This window comes from Pteronotus mesoamericanus, unplaced genomic scaffold (assembly GCF_021234165.1).
Source record: "Pteronotus mesoamericanus isolate MK-2021 breed Mesoamerican mustached bat unplaced genomic scaffold, CSHL_Meso_final scaffold_128, whole genome shotgun sequence".
Lineage (NCBI taxonomy): Eukaryota > Metazoa > Chordata > Mammalia > Chiroptera > Mormoopidae > Pteronotus > Pteronotus mesoamericanus.
The window spans coordinates 2,559,675-2,580,382 of NW_026555305.1; the positions used below are offsets into that span (position 1 = coordinate 2,559,675).

Here is a 20,708-nt window from a genome sequence, read left to right on the forward strand (position 1 = left end):
GTTCCCCTCTTCAGGGTCCTCTTAAAATGAACTATTGTAGTGTTGGGTTTAGAGAGAGGCTAGACCTTACTTCCCGCAGACTGCCCCACCCAGGGGAGCGTAGGTTTCCTCCATGGGCGAGTTTTTTGGAGGAAAAGAGACTTGCGTGGGGAAGCCTTTGGTTCGTTCTTTTAGAGGTCCCATACTTACTCTCTCAGTCCTCTCCCCATTCTCCCCTTGGGTCTGCTATGTCCAACCCGTTAAACTTCCTGGACGTCTGTTTTCCGTTTATTTGGGCCCTGTTGATTTTCCGACTCATCTTTTAGGGCTAGGAGCCTTGCCTAATGTACTTGAGTCCCCAGCCTCACCAGCGCAGGACCCCGTCGAGACGCCTACTGAACAAACGCAATGATAATGCCTTAGGTCGCTGTCATCAAAGCACCGTGAATCTGACGGTGGAGTCAGAGTTCTGTGAAGGGTCCACCTCTGTGCCTTCCGTACATTCGCTAGGACGGGGCACCCTGACGGCTCCAGGGGACAATGAGTGAGCGAAACCTCCGCTCCGCAGGGCTCGTGACTGCTGACCCCTGCGTCCCAGAGGTGCTTGGGGTCGAGGGTCTTGCCTGATCCTTGTTTTTGACACCACCTATCCCCACCGTGGCTGCACAGAGGGCCCCTAGAGGCGGTCTGAAGAACACAAGGCCCAGACTCTCACAGTGCCCCGCCCTGTCTCCATTAGAGCGTCCAGAATACTTTCCACGAGTTGCTTCCGCTCCTTGGGGTGCCGGGATCCTGGGCCACCCTTACGCCTCAGCCCCAGGCACTGCACGGAAACCCCGGCCGGGGCGCACCCGGGGCCAGTCCATAGCCGCCCGGCTCAGATGACCTGACGGCCGCCGGGCACACCTGGCGCCGTCCCCGACCCCGCCCCTGGCCGGGCGACACCCGGAAAGCTCCCCGCCGGAGCCAGAGCGGCGAAGCAGGAACATGGAGGCAGTGCCAGCAGTGTGCGCCTCGCAGGGTCCCCCGCCGGGCGCACCGTCCCCGCCGGCCAGCGCGCCCGCGCCCGCGTCCGGCCTGGGCCGCTGCCGGATGGCGTTGTTGCTGGCCGTGGCGTTGGACGTGGCGGGCATGGCGGCGCTGCTGACCGGCGTGTTCGCGCAGCTACAGGTGCGCGGTCGAGACTTTGGCGACCTGCTCATTTACTCGGGCGCGCTGCTCGTCTTCATGAGCCTGCTGGGCTGGATCCTCTGGTACACCGGCAACATCGAGATATCGCGCCAGGAACTCGAACGCGACTACGGCCTGCGGCCCTCCGCGCTCGCCCGCCTGGCGCGCAAGCTCTCCCGCCGCTGGTCGGCGCCCGCTTCCGCCGCCGGCCAGCGCACGGCGCCGGGCTCCCGGGGAGCGCGCCGCGCCGCCCGCACACCCCTGCCGCCCAACGCCGGCTCCCGCCGCGTACGCCTGCAGCTCGCCACGCTCGAGGCCGCGCCCGGGGCGGCGGGCGCCGGCACTGAGTGAGCCTGAGGTGAGGGGCCGGGGGGCGGGGCGGGGAGAGCCGGAGGGACAGCTGGCGAGATGGCAGGACTGAGGGGAGAGAGGGAGTGACCGAGGGAGAGGGGAGAGATGGAGGTACCAAGGGTAGAGAGGGAGGGACAGAGCAGAAAGGGAGGGACTTCGGCAGAGCTGGAATTAGAGACACAGGGAAAGGTGGAGATAGAGACAGTGAACGACAATGGAGCGGGAGAGACACAGAACCAGGTCAAGATAGGAAAGGAGAGAGGCAGAGAGACCCAGAGGATGGAGAGAGCAGGCATGCGTGCCCCCTCCCCGCTCCAGAAGGGGGAGAGTCACTGTTAGATTGAAGGTCCCTCCCTGCATTCCTGCCGCCGCCCCCCCCCAACACCGGGACATCAGATCCCATGTCATCTGGGATGTTAACTGGGGACCATGTTAACTGGGTCTCCGAGGACACGGCTCTTACCATCCCCATCCCAGTAGAGGACACTGAGGCCCCAAAACTGCCACTTTTTGTCCAGGAGCACACAGCTGGGATTCTCCTAACAAAAAGTCTAAAGAGAGAGGGGGTACAAGTGGGCATGACCAACTGAGGCCGGAGAGTGATGGTGGCGCAGGCCAAGACGCGGGGAAGGCGCCTTCCCTCCCCTTTATCCCTCCTCTGTTTTCTGTTTCGTTTCCTAAACACACTCTCCAGCATGCATGCCTCTGCTCAAAGACCTGCCATGGCTCCCCACTGCCCTCTGGTTAAGCCCCCGCCGTGCGTGACCTGTGGGCCCACCTTGCCTCAGCGCCACACCTTCTCCGCAGCCATGGTGACGTCCCTCTGACCATGGGCAGCACGGCGCTCACCCCCGTTGGCCTCTGTTCATGCTCTCCCCACAGCAGGAGTGCCATGGCTGTCTGTACTCCACAGAAAACTTCCCATGTGTCCTTTACGATCCAACTCAACTTCGCTGCCTTTCTCTGGGTCTTCATATTGTGAGTTACCCATTATTGCTTGTATCACCATGTGTCGTGTCTGTGTGTGCGGGTGCCGTCTCTCCCACCCAACAGGGAGGCCTTGAGGGAGACCCTTGAGGTGAGGCCTGAGTCTCTAGTGTGTATGCTCTTAGCACTTCCCAGCAAAAAGTGAGCCCAAGACATCAGAGGGGGACGATTACCTGAGTGGATGGACGAATGAGTGAGTGGATGGATTGCCTGGGTAGGTGAGTGGATAGGGAGATAAATGGATGAGTTGGTGGATGGGCGGATGGACTGGTTGATGGATGGGTGGGAGGGATGGACTAGTTCATGGCTGGGTGGATGGATGGACTAGTTGCTGGATGGGTGGATGGATGGACTAGTTGATGGATGGGTAAGGTGGATGGATTAGTTGATGGATGGTTGGATGGATGGACCAGTTGCTGGATGGGTGGGTGGAGGGACTAGTTGATAGCTGGGTGGATGGATGGACTAGTTGATGGATGGGTGGATGGATTAGTTGATGGATGGTTGGATGGATGAATTGCTGGATAGATGGGTGGAACGATGAATGAATGAGTTGGTGGGTAGATGCACGGTTGCGTGGATACAAATGGACAGTTGAATGGACGGATGGATTGGTGGACGGATGGATAGATGGACTGATGGATAGGTTGGTTGATGGGTGGCTGCGGCTGGATCACTGGCTGGGTAGATAAATTGGTTGATGGCTATCTGGTTGCATAGATATGATTGAATTAGTGGGAGGGTAGATGGGTGAAGGGGTGGCAGGCTGGAGGGTTTGGGCAGATGGGTAAGTACCTGGATGGGTGGATGGCTGGGTTTTTAATGGGTGAATGGGTAGGCGGAGCAAACGGATGAATGACTGCCTGAATCAGGTTCTCAAACGGGGTTTCCATAAAACAATTAAACCCTAGTGTCCTAAGACATTCTTTGTATGTGACGAACTAACTTTTCTTTTATACGTCCAGAACGGTACTAGTCATACACCCTTCTGTGTGAGAACTGAGAAAATAGTCACTCCAGTCAAACGCTCTCCCCTGTGGTTCAAGTGAGGAAACCTCGTAGGAAAGGATGAACAGCCGTATAATAGGCGAAGCATGAGCTAACACAGAATTTGGCCTATCATGCAGAAATAACCACCCGTGGTTCCAATTACCCCTGAAAACCCTTTGCCGTGCCCAGAAGTCTCCCGCCGCTGGGTAGACCTCCACTGCTGCCGGAAACTGGCCGAGCTGACTTGCGTGTAGGCTCCTATTAGAAGGCCTTGGGTGGATGTGGTTGGATTGATAGACGGGTAGATGGATGGATAGATGAGTAGTACGTGGTTGGATGGATGGATGGATGGATGGAATCCAGACGCAGGACTCCTCTGCAGTGGGGAAGGGGAGGTGTTCCCAGCACGTGGAGAACACCTGAATTTTAACAGCGGGACCCATAGGTCCTGACTCCAGTGCCTCCCCTCCCATCCTGGGACCAACTTAGTTGAGTGTCCATGAAGACCCACCACACTCTCGCTCATTTGTCCCCTCTCTGTCGTCTTTCTCAGCCTCTGCCCGCCTGTCTCTCTTCCTCTCTCTGTCCCTCCGTGTCTCCCACGTCTCTTTTTGTCTCCACACCTCTGTGGCTCTTGGTCTCTCATTCCCCGCCCATACCGTGGCGTTCCAGTGAGTTAGAGTCACATGCACGCCTCAGCCAACCGGGGCCTGGACGGGGGAGGCGCTGGTGGGCGAGTGTGGGAGCCCGTGGGGGAGGGGCCGACGCAGGTGGAGAGGGCTTCCCCCGCATTTCCAGGGCTCTGGGCGGTGCGGGCAGGGAACACATGTACATGGGGACCCCCGCAGCCACTAACGGCACCCTCCCTCCTGCAGACGAACTCACGGCCCCACCTACCAGGACCTGACCAAGATGTGCAGCTGCTCCCAACATCGTGTGGCCGCCAGGATGTCCCCCTGTGCTCCTCTGTCACCTGGATAAATGCCTGCCTCCCAGCTCTGCTTGTCTGTCTGGGAGAGGGACATCACGGGAGCCGGGGTACGGGGAGGGCCCGGGTGGGCTCGGTCACGGCCACGTGCTCCTGACGATCCCAAAGGCCCCAGGGCCATAGGAGCCCAGCTTCCCCGGGATCCTGAGCCCAGACCAACCCTCTCTATCCAGCCTCCCTCCACCCAGGCCCCTGTGGTGGTGTGGGGCCCTTTGAGAAACAGACAGAAGGACAAATTAAACTTGCGGGATATTTATTGGGGGGAAAACTTTCCGAGGGGAGGTTGCTGTGGGTCTGAGGCTGAGCGAGGACGAGGGAAGACAGGAGGGTCAGGGTTAGGCTGAGTCTTAAACTGTAATGCACTCCTGAGAAAATTTCTGCCAGGCCACTGGGGGTCTGCCAGCTGAGCTTGTCTGCCGGGTGTGGGGGGGGGGGGGGGGAGCTCACATCCCGCAGGGACCCCCGCTGTGCCCAGACATTGCGTGGGAAGCCTGGCAGATGCTGGTGCGGGGGCACACGGTACCCTGGCGGGCAGCAGAGGCTGTCGAGCAGAGGCACTTCCTGCAGGGAGAGAGCTGAGGGGTACATCCCCCTGGCTGGGGCACACCCCCCAGCCCGGCTCAGGCCCCCCCAACTCCCTCGGTTCAGATCCCCTCCGTCCAGAACCCCCATGATCACCGCCCGGACCCCGCCCTTCAGCCCAGGCCCCTAAATTAGCGTGGGGACCCCATCAGTGCCGGTCCGCCCTGCGCGCACCCTCCCCACGTACCCCCAGACTCCTCATTCCAGCCCCGCTCAGTTCCCACCCTCAAGGTCACGACCCACGCCCCTCCCCAAACACACGCCTATGCCCCCTGCCTCCGGGGCTCCTCCACCTCCAGCTCCCGGGGCTCAGAAAACACACCACACGTCTGCATGCCATATCTTTATTGAGGGGTCCCCCCGGGGGCGCCCCTAATCTTCATCCTCCCCTTCTGTTTCTTCGCCCCCTTCGGTGGCCCCTGTGCTGTCCAGGGTACTCTTCAAAGGAAGAGTGCGCGAGGCGCTGCCGTGGGACGCCTTTGTCTTCCGACTCGCCCGGTCCTGGGACGACAGAGACACGGCCCTGGACGATTTGCCTTTGCCCTGCAGGAACCCGGGGAGGCGCAGCACATCCTGTTTCTCAGCCCACCTGCCCAGAAGGGGAAACACTCAGCCTTAGCCTACCCGTCTGCTCCCCTGGGGGGCCCCGGGACCCACCCGAACCCCAGCCCCACTTGCCAGAACAAGAAGATGCTGCAGATCAGGAAGAGAAGGCCTGCGCACGACCAGCTCAGCGCCCACATGTGTTTCCACCGCAGGTTTTCTGGGCAAAGTAAAGTTCAGACCTTTGAGACCCAGGGGCCCCCCCGCCCACTTGCCGGCCTCCCCCGGCCCCCAGGGACCCTGTCGTCCAGGTGCTCACCGTCTGGCCGCTGGTGGTAGCAGAGCCCATCTCGGTAGCAGCACCGTAGACGCAGACAGAGATTGGGGTTCTTGATGGCCGCCTGGCCCCCACAGCTCTCCCGGTCCCCCACATCTCCTTCGCAGCCTGGGACCAACCACGAGCGGTGGCTGTGTCACAGAGCCCGGCCCCAGGGCCACGGAGCACCGGCATCCCGAGGCCCAGCTTCCCAGCTTGCGCTGTACGGACCCAGGAGGGCAGGCCCCCCGCCCCTGCCCCCTCGGACCGGGAGTCCAAGCCCCCAGCCCCCTCCTCCCTCAGACCCAGGAGGCCAGGCCCCCAGCTCCCCCTCCCTTTGGACCCAAGAGTCTAGTCTGGGCCCTGAGCCTTGGGGACCCAGGACTCATCCACCGCTCACTCCATGGATAGAAGAACCCCTGGATGCCATTCCCATCTGCGGAGGAAAATAAGGGGCATCAGGCGCTGTGCGGAGGGCGAGGACGCCCCCTGCTCAGCTCTCTGACCCTCTCTCCGGGGCCCCTCACCTACTGAGCCCTGCATCAGCAGGAAGAGGCTCAGAGCTGGGATCCCGCGGCCCACCATGTCGCCGCCTCAGACCCCTGGGGCCTCTGTGATGAGAGCCCTTGAGGGCCATCCCCCAGCATCAGGGGGCCCCGCCCGCCTGCCCGCCCAGCCCCCAGGGTTCCAAGTTGCTGGGGCGCCCCCTTAGCAACCAGAAAGAAGGAAGGGGGTGTCACACTAGCCTGGACATGCCTGGTTGCTGGGGAGTTGCTTTCTTAGCGACCGGGTGGAAGGGGCTTTGGGGTTGGGCTGGGGGTCTGGCTGGAAGAGCCCCTTTTGCGACCTGCATGGAAAGTGGGTGGGGGTCCAAGGCCTCCCGGCCTCACCCACCAGGGGACTGTGGGGCCGGCACCGGAGTCCTTGCCGGGGAGTCCCTCTGTTAGTGACCCGTCGCCTGCAAGCAGCTCCCTGCGGCCCGAAGTCTCCTGAGGCTCCGTTGGCTGCGGTCTTCCCTGCCCCGTAACCAGGGGCAAGCGGGCCTGAGGCCCAGAAGGCCTCGCTGAGCCCCGTGGTTCAGGGGAACGCCCCCCACCCCAGCAGCACCCAGGGTCCTAGGAGGGCGAGGAGACAGTGGGGTGGAGCACTTGCTCAGGGGTCCCCCGGCCTCGATGGCAGGCCAAGTCCCCTGGTAGCGAGTATGTAACCAGAGTGGTTTGACCTCGCCTGCCGCCTGGCAGGGAGATCTCAGGGCGCAGGGTGAGGGGACTCCTGGGCAGGGAGACCCTTTGCCCGCCTAGGCCCATCGCCCCGCCAGGAAATGGGGAACATTGTCCAATTGGAGGTCCTCAAACTCCTGGTTTGGTGCCCTTCAGTGGTGGGGGGCGGGGAGGGGACACGACCTCCTGCTCTTCCTGAGGGAACCCCCACTCACGGGTGCAGCACAGTGAGGAGGTGACTCAGCCGTCCCAGAGCAGCGGGTCTTTGTGTCCCTGCTCTGGAGTCCGAGGGACAAGGGACCTGGGGTCCTGGGCACCTGGTTTAGAGGGAACGGGGGGGTCAGGACCCCTGGGCCTGAGGGAGGAGGGGGCCAGGGAGCAGGTCCAAGGGCGACTCTTCAGGAGCGCAGACCCCGCGTCTCGGAAAGCCCCGCGGGGCTGACTCCATTCTGTCATCTGTAAACATCCTGGTGGGAGCTGAGTGGGCCCTGGGCTGCCTCCGTCAGAGATGACACAGGTCCTCTGACACAGGTCAGAGGGGGCCCGGCAGGGGGCCGGGGCTGGGGGTCCGTGGGGTTGTGGGGCTGAGGCCGGGCAGCTGCTGACCGTTTCCTGTGTCAACATCATCCGGACCCACTTCCAGTTCCCGGGATTCCTCAGGGATCGAGGAGGGGGTGGGGGTGGGGCTGCTGGCCCGGCCGGCAGCCTGGGACGGGGGGGGGGGGGGGGGCGGGGGGGCCCCACCGACACGGCCCTTACCGCTAATGACAGGTTTGGGCTGCCTCTGCGGCTCGCCTGCCCCGTCACCCCCCAGAGGCCAGACAGGACCCCCCAGGGACAGACAGACGGACACACACACACACACACACACACACACACACACACACAGCCTGGACCTGCTGACCTCACGCCAGCCAGCCCCACCTCGCCCGGGGACCAGCACAGGAGCGAGGACCCTGGGCTCCCCCGTCACGTCCCTGTGGCGTCTCCACGCCACGTCTGTGACCACCCCTCAGGGCCTCAGGCCCCTGTCCCCCCAAGCGTTTGTGGCTCAACCTCCACGCTCGCTCCCTCCACACCTCTAGGTTTCACTGTTCTTGCATCTCTGCCTTTTCCTCACCCTGGGTCCCGGAGCTCTGTCCCTGTTTCCGCTTGTCGTCATCTCTCATTGTTCGGGATTCCCCAGTCCTGCCTCTCTCCTCCTTGCTCTCCTTTCCACAGAAGTGGCCCGCGTGTCCCCAAGCCTGAGGAAGACCTAGCGATCCTGGGCGATATCCCCCGCTCCACACACCCAGCTGGTCTCCCTGAGCCTCCTGCGGCCCCCGGGGTAGAGGGCCCTCAGCCTGAGGGCAAAGGTCGGGCACACAGAGCAACCGGCCCAGCCAGGGACCTCCGACCCCGCCGCAGGCTCCTGACCTCCCCCAAGCGAGCGCCCCCAAAGGTGCACTATGGCAGCACATCTGTCCCCACCTTTCTAGACACTGGGGGTTAGGGCCTGCACTCCTGACACCTGGGTCTGAGGGAGGAGGGGCCCGGGGCGGGGAGCCCTGGGTCGATGGGGCGCTGGGGCTGGCCCCCCAGGTTTCCCGTCGGTGGAAGGGGCCGCGGTGACCAGACCCCCGCCTTTGCTCTCAGGCTTGCCCCGGGCCCAGTCCCCATTCCCTCAGGCCAGTCCGTCCCCCAGGCTGGTGGCCTGAGTCACCTTGGCTGGCCCCCGCCAGTCTGGGGGGGCTACGTCAGTTCTCCCCTCACTGACGCAGCCTTAGGCCCCCCACACTGACTCAGCCGGAAGCAGGCCCCCTGAGGGGTGGAGACCCAGCGGTCAGGAGCCCAGGTCCCGGCGGGAGCAGGGGCTGGGGCGGGCCCCTGGGGGGCCGTGGAAGGGGCGGCCGTGACCCAGCGAGGGAGAGGCAGAGCGCGCGCGCGCTTACCTGAGGCGATGAGGTCATGTCCCACCACGGGGGGGCTGTGACCTCACCTCCCCCGGGACCGGAGCCGTTGCCCCCCACTGGTGGGGGATGACTCCAGCTGCCATTCATCCCCCGAGCCCCCCTGCCGGCTCAGCGCGGTCTGGGGGCCAGGAGCGGGGTCTGCAGGGAGACCTTTGGAAAGCCTTGTCACCTTTGGTCTTCTCGCTGTCCTCGCGGCTTTCCCCGCCACCCCGGGGGGTGGGGTGCTCCTGGGGGTGCGGTTCTGTCTCAGCCCCTCCCAGGCTCTGCTGTGACTGCCCCGCGACCGCCCCCTCCCCCGACACACACACACCTGGCGCTCCCGGCCACCCGCCGGCCTGCACCAGCCCTTCTGTCCCTGGACACTTCTCCCTCTCCTGCTCCGACACCTCTGCGGTCCCCACCTCCTCGCGGTGTCCTCCCGTCAGAGCTGCGCCCTGCACGGCCGCATCCGTGTCCCCCGGTGGCTCCATCTTTCCCCTCTTCGTCTCCCCGAATGTGATAATAAAAACCAACAAAAACAGCAATATTCGCATTTATTGAGAGCTGACCGACTGGCCAGGTGCTTTCTGCACACGAGTGGGGGCTCACTCTGTCCGCACCGAGGCGTGTGGGGGTGGGGGCGGGCACTCGGGTGTCCCCGATGTCACAGGGAGACTGGGGCCCAGAGGGGTGAAGCCTCAGGCCTGAGGTCCCACTCTCCGGGGTGTCTCCACATCTCTCTCGCTCAGCCGCCTGCCGACTCTGTGTCTGGTTCTCTGTCCCCTTCCTGTCCCTACCTGTCACCTGGAGAAAGGCTCTCTCTCCCTCTGTCCCCTTGCTAACTCCTGGCCCTGTCTCTGTCTGTGACTTGGGGGCCTCTCTCTCTCTCTTGGCTGCCCGGCCTTGGTGTCTCCGCTTTCCCTGTGTCTTCTGGGCCCGGGTCCTCTCTCTCTGAGACTCTGTGTCTCTGTCCCTCTTCCTCAGGGGGTCTCTGTGGGCCTCTCCAAGGGGGTCACCGTGGGCCTCGCCAAGTCTCTCGCGGTGCCACCTGCCTCCCTCCCTCTCCGATGGCCGGCCCAGAGCCTCTCCTCTCCGAGGTCCTGGCTGACTCCATCTCTCATCGCTGCGTCTCAGGCTCTGCCACCCTGCCCCCGTGACCCTGTCCGTCCACGTGCATCTGGCGTCCTTGCCCGAGTCTCAGTTTCTCCAGCCTTCTCCCTGTCTCTCTGCCCCTCGCGGCGGCCGCCCCGCTCCGGAGCCTCCATTCCCCCAGGCCCGCCCCGTGGCTCAGTCGCCGTCGCCCCCTCCCCCTGCCTCCCCATCCCGCTGCCCAGCGGCCGGGTCCAGGAGGACCCCCACCCGCAGCCGGGCCCCAGCTCTGGAGCCGCATGTGTCTGCCCCAGCGGCGGCCGGCCGAGGAGGTGGAGGGAGGGGACGCCAATGACCTCACCAGCCCCTCTCCGACCACCCCCCCCTTTCCCTTTCAACTTTTCCAACTTTTCGTTCCGTGCCCTCCTCCGAGCGAGGCGGCGTGAGCCCTGCGAGGCAGCCGGCTCCGTCTGAATGGAAAAGGGAGGCAGGGAGGGTGAGTCAGGATGTGTCAGGCCGCCCTCCCCTGCCGCCTGCCCCCCGCCCGCCCGCCCCGGCCCCCTATATAACCCCCCAGGCGAACACACTCCCTCACTGCCGAGGCCCTGGCTGCGCACCGCACATGCCTCCCCTCCCCAGGCCGAGGCCCAGCTGACCCCTGGGGCTCCCCCCGGCAGCGGACAGGGAAGGGTTAAAGGCCCCCAGCTCCCTGCCCCCTGCCCTGGGGAACCCTACCCTGTGGGGACATGAACAGTAAGTTGGTTCAAGTTCATGGGGTGGGGGGGGCAGGGAGGGAGGAGGGAGGGACCTTCGGCCGGGAGGGTGGGGAGCAGACAGACAGCGGAATCGGACGCAGAGGCAGGAGCGAGAGGGAGCGAGGTGGAGGCAGGCGAGGCGCGGAGGGCAGAGTCTGGGAAGCCGGCGACCTGGAGCGGGACGCGCAGAGGGAGAGGCGAAGGCGCGGAGGCTCGGAGACACCGAGAGAGGGGGACGCGCAGAGACAGAGAGGCAGATGCGGCGAGGCGGCCCCAAAGGGCCCCGGACGCCCAGGGAGGCAGCGGGGACCAGAGACGCGCCCACCCGGGGACCCCGACAGAGGCTGCATGGGGGAAACTGAGGCAGAGAGCCCAAGGAGGTGAGAGCCAGGAGGAAGAGGAGGAGGAGGAGGAGGAGGAGGAGAGACGGAGAGGCAGGGGTGCAGGTAGAAACGGGGAAGCCAGACGGATGCCGACGGACGGACGGACGGACGGACGGACGGACAGACAGCGGCGGGAGCGGCCCGGGGGGCGGGCTGGGGGTGTGCGGCGGGAGCGGGGCGGCCCGGGGGGTGCTGATTGGCTGCGGGAGGCGGAGGGCGGGGCCCTGGGGGATGGGCAGCCCCGGAGGCCCCCGCGCTGCGCCGCGGCGTCCCGCTCTCCGGCCCAGGTGTGCCAGGGCATCCCGCACCGCGGCGGGCGCACCGCGGCCCGCCCCGGGGGCGTCTCTGGGGAGGGTCCCGGGCCCCTGGGTCTCAGGCCCGAGCTCCCTCCCCTGCTCTCAGTCCGGCCCGGGTTCCCGGGGCCCCGGGAGGGGGCAGGTTCTGGCCTGTGCCTCCCCCTCACGCCCCGCCCCGGGGCCCAGATTCCGGCGTCCGGGGGCGGACGGGAGACGCCCGGCCCGTCTACCCGCCCGGGGCCGCGTCTGCTCCGACGGGCGGGGCAGCCAGAGCCGGAGAGGGAGAGGGAAGCCCGCCCCGGCCGGCAACCGGCCCTGGGAGCTCCGCCCTGGGGCGCGAGACCCCCAGCCCTCCTCCCTCGGACCACGCGTCCCGCCTGAGCACTCGGCGCCTCCCCGCCGCCCGCAGGTGTTTGCTGCCTGGTCCTGGTCGCGCTGAGCCTGTGGCCGGAGAGAGCTGCTGCCCCAGGGCCACCCCCTGGCCCCCCGAGGGCTTCCCCAGACCCTCGGGCTGAGCTGGACAGCGCCGTGCTCCTGACGCGCTCCCTCCTCGCGGACACTCGGCAGCTGGCCGCGCAGCTGGTAGGAGAGACTGGAGAGCAAGGGCGGGGGACCTGGGCCGAGAGGCAGACTCAGGCAGCCTCTGGGCTTCCACGGTGGCACAGGCGCAGAGAGGGGGATTTTGAGGCCTGTGGGGGTTGGTGGTGGAGGGACCCCCAGAGCTGGGCAGGGTCCCCCTCATGGCTTTTTCCCCTCCCCAGAGAGACAAATTCCCAGCGGACGGAGACCACAACCTGGACTCCCTGCCCACCTTGGCCATGAGTGCTGGGGCGCTGGGGGCCCTGCAGGTAAGAGCAGGGGAGGGCGGGGTGGAGATGGGAGCCGAGCCCTGGAAGGGGTCCAGGGGTGTCGAGGGACAACAGGGACACGTGCCAGGTGTTCCTGACAACTCTCATGCCCTATCCTCCAGCTTCCGGGCGTGCTGACGCGGCTGCGGGCAGACCTGTTCTCCTACCTGCGGCACGTGCAGTGGCTGCGGAGGGCGGGCGGCCCTTCCCTGCGGACCCTGGAGCCAGAGCTGGGCGCCCTGCAGGCCCGGCTGGACCGGCTGCTGCGCCGGCTGCAGCTCCTGGTACGACACCCCCGCTCACAGCCCCCTGCCCTCTGTCCTCACAGTCCTGCGGTCCTGAGGCCCCCGGCTCCCACATCCGGCCTGGAAACTCTGATCGCACCCCAAAAACTCAGAGGCCCTTCAGCCTCGTGACCCCAAAACTCCCACGCTGACGCCCTAAGCCTCCACCGTCCAAACCCTCACCTGTGACACGGAGGCCTTGGCCCCAAGACGCTGCACTCCAGAACCCAAGCCCTGGAAACTCTGAACCTCCGGACCCTGAGATCGCCAGATCCTCAGGAGACGGACTAGAGCCCCTCACTTGGCAACCCCTAGAGCTCAAGGACCTGGACCCTGGGGTCCGAAACACAAGCCCCGCCTCCCGAAGACTCCAGACCCTGCTCCTGAGCCCTTGAGGCCCCTGCGCCTTGAGTTCCAAAGCCACAGACCAAGACCCTAAGGCCCCTGGGCCTGACCCCAAGGTCCCTGGACCTCAAATTCTAGCTCCCAGTTCGGAGGCCCCGCACTTGAGACCCCAGCCCTCAGACCTGAGTCCTTGAGACCTAAGACCGCAGCCCTGAGATCCAGGCCTTGCCCCAGACGGGAGTCCACAGCGCCCAGCCCTCACCCTGCACCCAGGATTCCAGCCCCAACTCGACAGGCCTCGCCCTCAGCCCCCTGGAGCCACGTGGCCCTGGGACCCCAGCCTTAAGACGCCCCTACCTTTTGGGCAGAGCCTCCACTGTCCGAACCCAACGCTCTGAACTCCGGATGCCAAGCCCCCCCCCCCCCCCGGTAGACCAGAGACACCCTGGAAATGTGCAGCCTGGACCCCCAAATCCGATTCAGCAGGGGCTTTAAGCACCCCTTCCCGGAGCCCCCTGCTGCACTCCTGGCCGTTGCTGACTCTGTCCTCTCTCAACAGATGTCTCGCCTGGCCCTGCCCCAGGCGGCCCCGGACCCGCCGGCGCCCCCGCTGGCCCCACCGGCCTCGGCCTGGGGAGGCATCCGGGCGGCCCACGCCATCCTCGGGGGGCTGCACCTGACGCTGGACTGGGCGGTGCGGGGCTTGCTGCTGCTCAGGACGCGGCTGTGACCCGCCGCCCAGGGCCCCCGGCACCCTTCACCACCAGACCTTATTTATTTATTTATTTCGGGACTGGGGGCGTGGCAGCCAGAGGACCCCCCCTCCCTATTATCTCCCCCTAGTTAGAGATCGTCCCCCAGGACACCTGGGCAGGGACACCTGTGCCTTATTTATACTTATTTATTTCGGGGGGGTGGGTGGGAGGCACGTGGACTCAGGGTCCCCAGCGGGAGGGGGCTGGGGTCCCAGATTCTTGGATCTCTAAGAAGTCTGGCCGCAGTGTCTCCCTGGCCCCCACTCCTCTGGGCCTAAGCAGGAGCATATATTATTTATTGAACTATTCCTTTTTGTGTTGGGGTGGGGAGGGAGGGGAAAGGAGGCTTGGGTTTTTGTACAAAAATGTGAGAAACCTTTGTGAGATGCAGAAGGGGAAATAAATTTATCATACGCGTCTACTCGGAGGCTGTTTCTACGGGGGCTGATGGCGGGAGGTGGGGGGCGGCGGCGGCTGGATGTTGGGGCCCCTGGGCCAGGGAGCAGGAGGGGCCCCGAGCGGGCAAGGCCGGGGAGGGGACTCCACCAGGGCCCCACGGCCCCTGAACGCTGAGGGGCAGGATCTGGGCCCCCACCCCCGGTGCCTGGCCCCTTGTAGGCGTTCGATAAATAGTTAATGGAAGGCTCCAGAGGGTCACCCTGTGACCCAGAGTGCTCGTACAGAACAAAGCTGGAAGGGGACTGTTGTTCCCGACCGCGGAGTTCACACCAGCAAATCGGAAGCGACAGCGATGTCCGAGGTCGGGGGTGGGCGGCTGAGTGAGCCAGGGCGCACCCTGGCGGCAGGAGCGGGAGCTGCAGGGGCTGCTTCAGACGGGGCACCAGCAGGCTGCAAACCGCGGCCTGAGCCCCGTGGTGTGTTTCTCTCTATATATGGCATTTTTTTAAAATCCTGGAAGGAAACATACCAAAATGTTGACAGCGACAGCCTCCAGATAGAAGGTGTGGGGTGGCATTGCGGGTGACTTATTATTTGTGCTTGTAATCCTCAGAATTTCTCCAGTCACCATGTCTTTTGCATGACACATTGTCAAAAAATAATAAACACTATTTTTAGCGTGACAGAATACCAGTCCCTCTCCGCCCTCCCCCCAGAAAACGCTCTCAGAAGGGACGACCGTTCATTGAGCGTGTGCTCTGGGCCGCACCTTACGTGTAGGGTTTTACGAACATGGTCCCCTGGATCCTGCACGACACCCCATTTTACAGGCGAGGGAAACTGAGGCTGGGGGCTGCCTGGTGCTCAAGGTCACACAGCGAGGGAGAGACGACTGTGATTCTGCCCCACATCAGGCTCATTGCAAAGGGTGTGGCCCTTTCTCTGTAACTTGATAGACAGCAACTCTGTCCACAGACACAAATGCCTTTGACATGGGGAAACTGAGGCTCCGTGGGGGTATGGGTCTTACTCAACATCTAAAGAAGGGTCAGTCATTGGTGGTGGTTGTATTTGGGACTCCCCCTTAACAGTCAGAAGCCCACCCGGGCTGGTGTGGCTCAGTGGATTGAGCGCCTGCCTGCAAACCAAAGGGCCGCTGGTTCGATTCCCAGTCAGGGCACACGTCTGGGTCGTAGGCCAGGTCCCCAGCAGGGGCCGCTTGAGAGGCAACCACACTTAGATGTTTCTCTCCCTCTCTTTTTCCCTCTGTAAAAGATAAATTTAAAAAAAAATTTTTTTAAAGATATCCATTTGCAACATCTCAGGAGGCCCTGTCCTATCACTGCTTTGAGTCTGGGGTGGGCCTCTGGTTCACGCCACCTGCCCTCCGTCCTCAGGACCCCAGTGCACATCTCTGGACGGGAAAGGAGCCCGTGGCCCCCAGAAGAGTTCCTAGGAAGAGTCCCATGTGTGTCCGATGAGGTCACAAAGCTCCTCCATGGTAGGCTCCTCCCCCAGGCCAGGCAGACCCCCTGGCAGGGCCGTGGCCAAGCCCCGGGGGAGCCGACCTTGAGGCCAGGGCCAGTGGGCCAGAGGGTGCTGGGTCCCTGACTCCGTGCCCTGGGCGATCCCCCTTTCTGCAGCCGCCATGAACAGGCTCTGGAACATCAGGCGCCTGGACCCCCTGCCGGGCCACGCGCAGTGGGTCCCTGTGCTGGGCCAGCTGCAGAAGACCCTCCAGAAGGGAGAGTACCTGCCCCTCCGCCCGCTGCCCATGTTCGAGAGTAACTTTGTCCAGGTTCCCAGCTCCCTGCGCCCCGGGGCAGAGAGGGGCCGAATGAGACCCGATGGGCTGCGGGCTGCGGGGCTGCTGGGGACTCGGGGTGGGAGCTTGGTCTGGGGGTGCCACAGAAGGGCTTCAGGAAGCAGTGATCCCAGCCCCTCCCCCTGGCCCCCCAGGTGACCAGCCGAGGGGCCCCCGTGTACATACACCACAGAACCAACCATCTGACCATGGGCGTGGCTGCCTCCCTGCCCGGCCCGATGCTGCCGGACCTGCTGCTCATCGCCCGGCCCTCGGACGGCAGGGACTGCTCCGGCCTCATCCTCACCAGGTGCCTTCACCCCTCCTTCCCCCGCCGCCCCCGCCTCCATCTCCTGCTCTACCTCCTCCGTCTCCTGCCTCCACCAGGATGATCCCGCTGGACCTGGTCCACCTCTGCGTCCACAACCTGTCTGCCTGGCGCCTGAAGCTTTGCTTGATCACAGGCCGTTACTACTACCTGGAGCTGAACGCCCCCAACAGCGAGGTCGCGTTTCTCTTTGACCGCTGGATCCATCTCATCCGCCTGCTCCAAGAGCCGGCCGTCTTCTGGACGCCCAGGGCCCTGAAAACGCCCCTCTCGGACCTGGCCCGGCTGGCACCTCCCGCCTCCACCTGGCGCCTCCAGGTGGGGGCTTGATCGCACAGACCCCGGGGGCACAGATGGTTCTAGATTCAAAAGACCGTGAAGTCCAGGGTCCCCAGGGATGGGGCTGGGGGCTGGGTCAGCTGGTCTGAGGCAGGCGGGCCTGGGGGCCCGGGAGCTCAGGCTGGGTACTAGTGGACATGGGCAAGCCAGGGAGAGGTCGCCCCTCCTGACTGTCCCTTCTCCGTCCACAGGACCCGTCCCGTGGCAGATGTTCAGGTGAGCCGCGGGCTGCACCTCAGCTCCTCCCCCACCACATGTGGGAGGGGCTCCCAGCGCCGGCCTTCCCAACCCTTCTGCCTGACCCCTGGCGCGGCCCCCCACCCGGCTCCTCTCGCGTTGTCCCTCCCAGGCCCGGGGGGCCCTGACGCAGGTCTCCCCCTCTTTTTTCAGTCATGGCTGTGGATCCCCCCTTTCCTCACAAGAAGCTGAAATCTCAGAAACAGAGGAAGGCCAAGGTGAGCAGGCCCCGGCAGGCCCCTGGGTGAGGGGCAGGGGCGGCGCCTCCTGACAGCCCTCCTGTTCTCGACCCTCTGCCAGACCCCCAAGCGCCAAGTCAAGTCGCAGGCAGTGGGCGACTCCGTGCCTCTCGTCTGGTCGCAGCTGGAGCACCCTGGCACCCGGAAGAAAGCCGCAGAGAGAAAGTAGGCTCGGGGCTGTGTCCCCGGTGGGGCTGGGGGAAGGATGGGGGTGCCAGCCGGGTCCCACCCTATTGTGCCCGCAGGTCCCACCCAGACTTCGGCCCTCACAGCTCTCAGACCAGAGTCCAGTTTTCTGGTGAGCACACGTCTCCCTCTGCTTCTGGGAAGGAACCCCAGAGCTCCGGCCCAGCGCCTCAGTGCTCAGGCTGTTTTCTGCCCCCCCAGGGGAGCCCAACATCACCATCCGGACCATCTTCAGCAACGTGTCCAACATCATCAACCAAAAGCTGTCTTCCTCCAAGGCAAGCTATACGCTGGCGGCCCGAGCCCGGCTCCCGGGTCTGAGGGAGGAGGCGCCGGGGCCCGGTCCGTGTCTGAGAGGCTCCCCGGGCCCTGACCGACCCTCCCCTCGTCCTCCTCCACTCCAGAGCTGTGCATCCGAGTCCGACGGGGCGGCGCTCCTTGGCAGCTCAGTGGGCCCCCCTTCACATTGTATCTCAGAGAGCAGCCCCGATATTTCCCTGCTGGTCTCCTATGACCACGTGGATATGCAGCGAAACATGGAAGACCTGTCGGACACCGAATCCAGCACTTTGTCCTCCGACTCCCTTGGCCAGGCCGCCTACTATCCCAGCTTCTACCTGCCTGCCTCCTACTTCTCTGTCCCCAAGCACAACCAAAAGGCCAGGCCTCCACCCTCCCACGAAACCCCCTCCGCCCCTTGCACCTCTTGGAAGGACCCATTCATCCTTGACCAGTCCCAGAAGGCCTCAGCTGTACTTGCTCCATCTTGGAAGGCCCCGGCGGGATCTTCTGCTCCCCAGAAGACTCCAGTTCCAGCTTCTGTTCCCCAGAAAGCCCCAGCCATACGCAGCCCATCCAGGAAGACCCCACGTGTCCTGGCCATTTCCCAGAAGGTGGCAGCCATACGTTCCCTGTCTCGGAAGACCCCACCGTGTGTCGCAGGTGTTCCCCAGGAAGCCGTGCCCTGTCCTGTCCCCACACAGAAACCTCTGTTCCTACCTACCCTGTCCCCGAAGGCTCCGGCTTCACCCGCGCGATACCAGACCCAGACGACTTTGGGCTCTGCTGATCTGGGCCCGTTGACCAGGGGATGTTGCGTTGAGAATGCGCTTGAGAGAAGCCAGCCTGAGGGGAAAACAGAGCCGTTGGTGCTGCTGGGCGCCCAGGCGACAAAAGTCACACAAGTGCGGGCCCAGAAAATGCCCTTCAGCACCACCAAGAAGGAGCTGAAGGGGGTCGTGATCAGCACAGCCCAGGACATACCCCTGGACGGCCCGAAGGACAAGGGCAAGTTGGAGGACAAGGTCCACGGGGTGAAGGAGGGGGGACCCGCGGGCTTGCCTGCCTTCAAGCCCGAGCCGATGCGGCAGCAGAAGTGGGTCAAGACCCAGGCGCTGGCAGTGGAAGGGGGCCCACAGGAGCGCAGAAGTCCCTTCTCTGTGAAGGAGCTCACTTTTGCCAAGATGGTGATCCTGGCCAACTCCAGGGAGCTGCCCTTGAGACCGGAACTGGTCGGTTTGCCCTCCTGTCTCTTGAGCCCCCAGGTGTCTGCCGCGTCAAGGCTGTGCCCAGAGACCCTGGACCCCAGCCAGGTTACCGTGTTGGAGAGGACGCCGGCGGCGGGCAGGGAGGCAGAGAAGCCGCTCTCGGACCAGAGGTGGCCTTTCAAAGCGTCCCCCCGCTCCAAGCAGGCCCCTGGCAGCCCGAGGGCAGACCAGGGCTCCCAGGCGCCCACAGCGTTGCCCGCAAAGAGGTGGGAGAACATCCAGCCACCCCTCTCGCCGAGCTCCATCTCAAAGATGGAGGCCAGAGCACCCCAAAAGCCCAACAGGGAGCCTCAGGGGACCGAGGGTGTGCCAGGCCAGTGTCCCCTGGCCACAGCAGGGTCATCCTTAGAGATCCTCATGCCCAAGCTCTTGGAAATTGAGGATACGAAGGGCATGACGAACAAGATGGAGAAGACAAAGAAAAGACTGAGTATCCTCACCACTTGGCCCAGGTACCTGGGGAGAAAGGACCGCTGGAGTTATCAGCAAGGTGACATGGTGGGGACAAGGACGTGAATGGGGCAGGCGTAGGGAGCACAGAAAGCAGGGACTTGCGGGGCTGCAGACCCATAAAAACATGGCACTCAGAGAAAGGAGCCAGGCACAGATGCCAGCTCTGCAGTGCCTGATTCCATGTATGCAAAATGCCCCGAACAGGCAAATCCAGACGCAGAAGGGAGGTTCATGGTGACCCAGGGCCGAGGTGGGGGCGGGGAGAATGGGGAGGGCCTGCGTCACCGGCATGGGGTTTTATTTTGGGGTCATGAAAATGCTCTGGACCTAGATAGAGGCCGTGGTTGCAGGACACTGTGAATGCAATGCCACTCTCAAATGGTTACAATGGCAAATTTTACGTCATGCGTATTTTCCAACTCCACGTATTCACGCAAGGAGGGTAATCAGAGACCAGCTCTGTCCAAGCAGTTTGCTGGAAGGGAAGAAGGGATAAGGACAGGTGTTGGTCATGGGCTAAGTAGGCATTTCTTAAGAGGAAGAGATATTCGTCCATTTGGATGTTGGGGTGAAGAATCCAGGGTCAGGTCTGATATTTGCGGGGCAAGAGGGCGAGAAACCTGCGAGGGTCACGGGGGCGGGGAGGACGGTGGAGGGGGTTGGGGGGCTTGTCCGGCGCGGGAGCAGGAACGACTCCGTTCAACACGTGTTGACTGAGCGCGCACTGCTCTCTCTCCAGCAAGCACCCTTCCCAGAACCTTCAGTAGCAAGATGCGGGGACTCAACCTCGGTCGCTAGCTAAAATATACGGAAGAGCCCAGCGTGTCCAGGTATCCCTGACAGTCACAGACCCGCCTTACACCTGGCACTGAGCGCAGGCGCTCGAACACCACCCACGCTCTTTGCTCTTCCCCGCAGGCCCCAGGCGCCTTGCACCTCTTCTGTAAGAAGCAGGGTGCTGAGCAGGCCGGGAGGGGGGAGCTCGCTCTCCGGCAGAGACCAGAGCTATCTATAAATTTATATATTGGGGGGCGGGGGGCTGGCCTGGGGAGAACCTGCAGGGTGGCCCAGCTTCGCAGAGATTAAAAGCCTGAGTCTGAGACTCGGCAGAAGTCGAGCCTGGGTGCCTGTGCGCGCGCACTGGGGCCCGAGGACCGGGCGTCGGGCTGGAGGGCGAAGGGGGCCGAGGGAGGAGGGGTCTCCGGCGACCTCGCCTCGCGTCCCAGAACGTTTTCGGCAGCGCGGCGGCTCTCATTGGCTGCGGTTCCAGGGTCCCAGCCAATGCGGCCGTGGGGTCGTGGTTTCCCTGCGCGGAGACCCTCGAGACGCAGAAACGAGGGGCACCCCGGACGGAGCCACAAGCA

At 64.0% G+C, this 20,708-nt stretch overlaps 4 protein-coding genes across 6 annotated transcripts; 3 read left to right on the forward strand and 1 right to left on the reverse strand.

The window, feature by feature from the left end:
• Positions 1 to 281: 281 nt before the first annotated feature.
• On the forward strand, positions 282 to 4,690 carry TMEM238 (transmembrane protein 238). Of its 3 annotated transcripts, none has more exons than XR_008530421.1 (3): positions 282 to 1,507; positions 2,383 to 2,478; positions 4,353 to 4,690. XR_008530421.1 is itself a non-coding variant. In XM_054588204.1 (2 exons), the coding sequence occupies exon 1, from the start codon at positions 967 to 969 to the stop codon at positions 1,498 to 1,500; it is 534 nt and encodes a 177-aa protein (XP_054444179.1). In that variant the 5' UTR covers positions 282 to 966; the 3' UTR covers positions 1,501 to 1,507; positions 4,353 to 4,690. The 3 variants fall into 3 exon arrangements, 1 of the variants encoding a protein (XP_054444179.1); XR_008530423.1 differs by having other exon boundaries at positions 2,386 to 2,478; XM_054588204.1 differs by lacking the exon at positions 2,383 to 2,478.
• Positions 4,691 to 5,419: 729 nt separating this feature from the next.
• TMEM190 (transmembrane protein 190) lies at positions 5,420 to 6,491 on the reverse strand. The gene is made up of 5 exons (XM_054588149.1): positions 6,434 to 6,491; positions 6,307 to 6,342; positions 5,910 to 6,035; positions 5,726 to 5,810; positions 5,420 to 5,636 (listed from the first exon to the last, which is right to left on the reverse strand). Exons 1-5 carry the CDS (start codon positions 6,489 to 6,491, stop codon positions 5,420 to 5,422), a joined length of 522 nt encoding a protein of 173 aa, XP_054444124.1.
• A 4,401-nt stretch (positions 6,492 to 10,892) lies between these two features.
• On the forward strand, positions 10,893 to 13,787 carry IL11 (interleukin 11). The gene is made up of 5 exons (XM_054588205.1): positions 10,893 to 10,899; positions 11,990 to 12,162; positions 12,342 to 12,428; positions 12,551 to 12,712; positions 13,617 to 13,787. Exons 1-5 carry the CDS (start codon positions 10,893 to 10,895, stop codon positions 13,785 to 13,787), a joined length of 600 nt encoding a protein of 199 aa, XP_054444180.1.
• Positions 13,788 to 15,859: 2,072 nt separating this feature from the next.
• On the forward strand, positions 15,860 to 19,407 carry GARIN5B (golgi associated RAB2 interactor family member 5B). Its single transcript, XM_054588150.1, has 8 exons — positions 15,860 to 16,009; positions 16,171 to 16,325; positions 16,403 to 16,661; positions 16,874 to 16,898; positions 17,073 to 17,137; positions 17,220 to 17,323; positions 17,404 to 17,456; positions 17,546 to 19,407. Exons 1-8 carry the CDS (start codon positions 15,860 to 15,862, stop codon positions 19,405 to 19,407), a joined length of 2,673 nt encoding a protein of 890 aa, XP_054444125.1.
• The last annotated feature ends 1,301 nt before the right edge of the window (positions 19,408 to 20,708 follow it).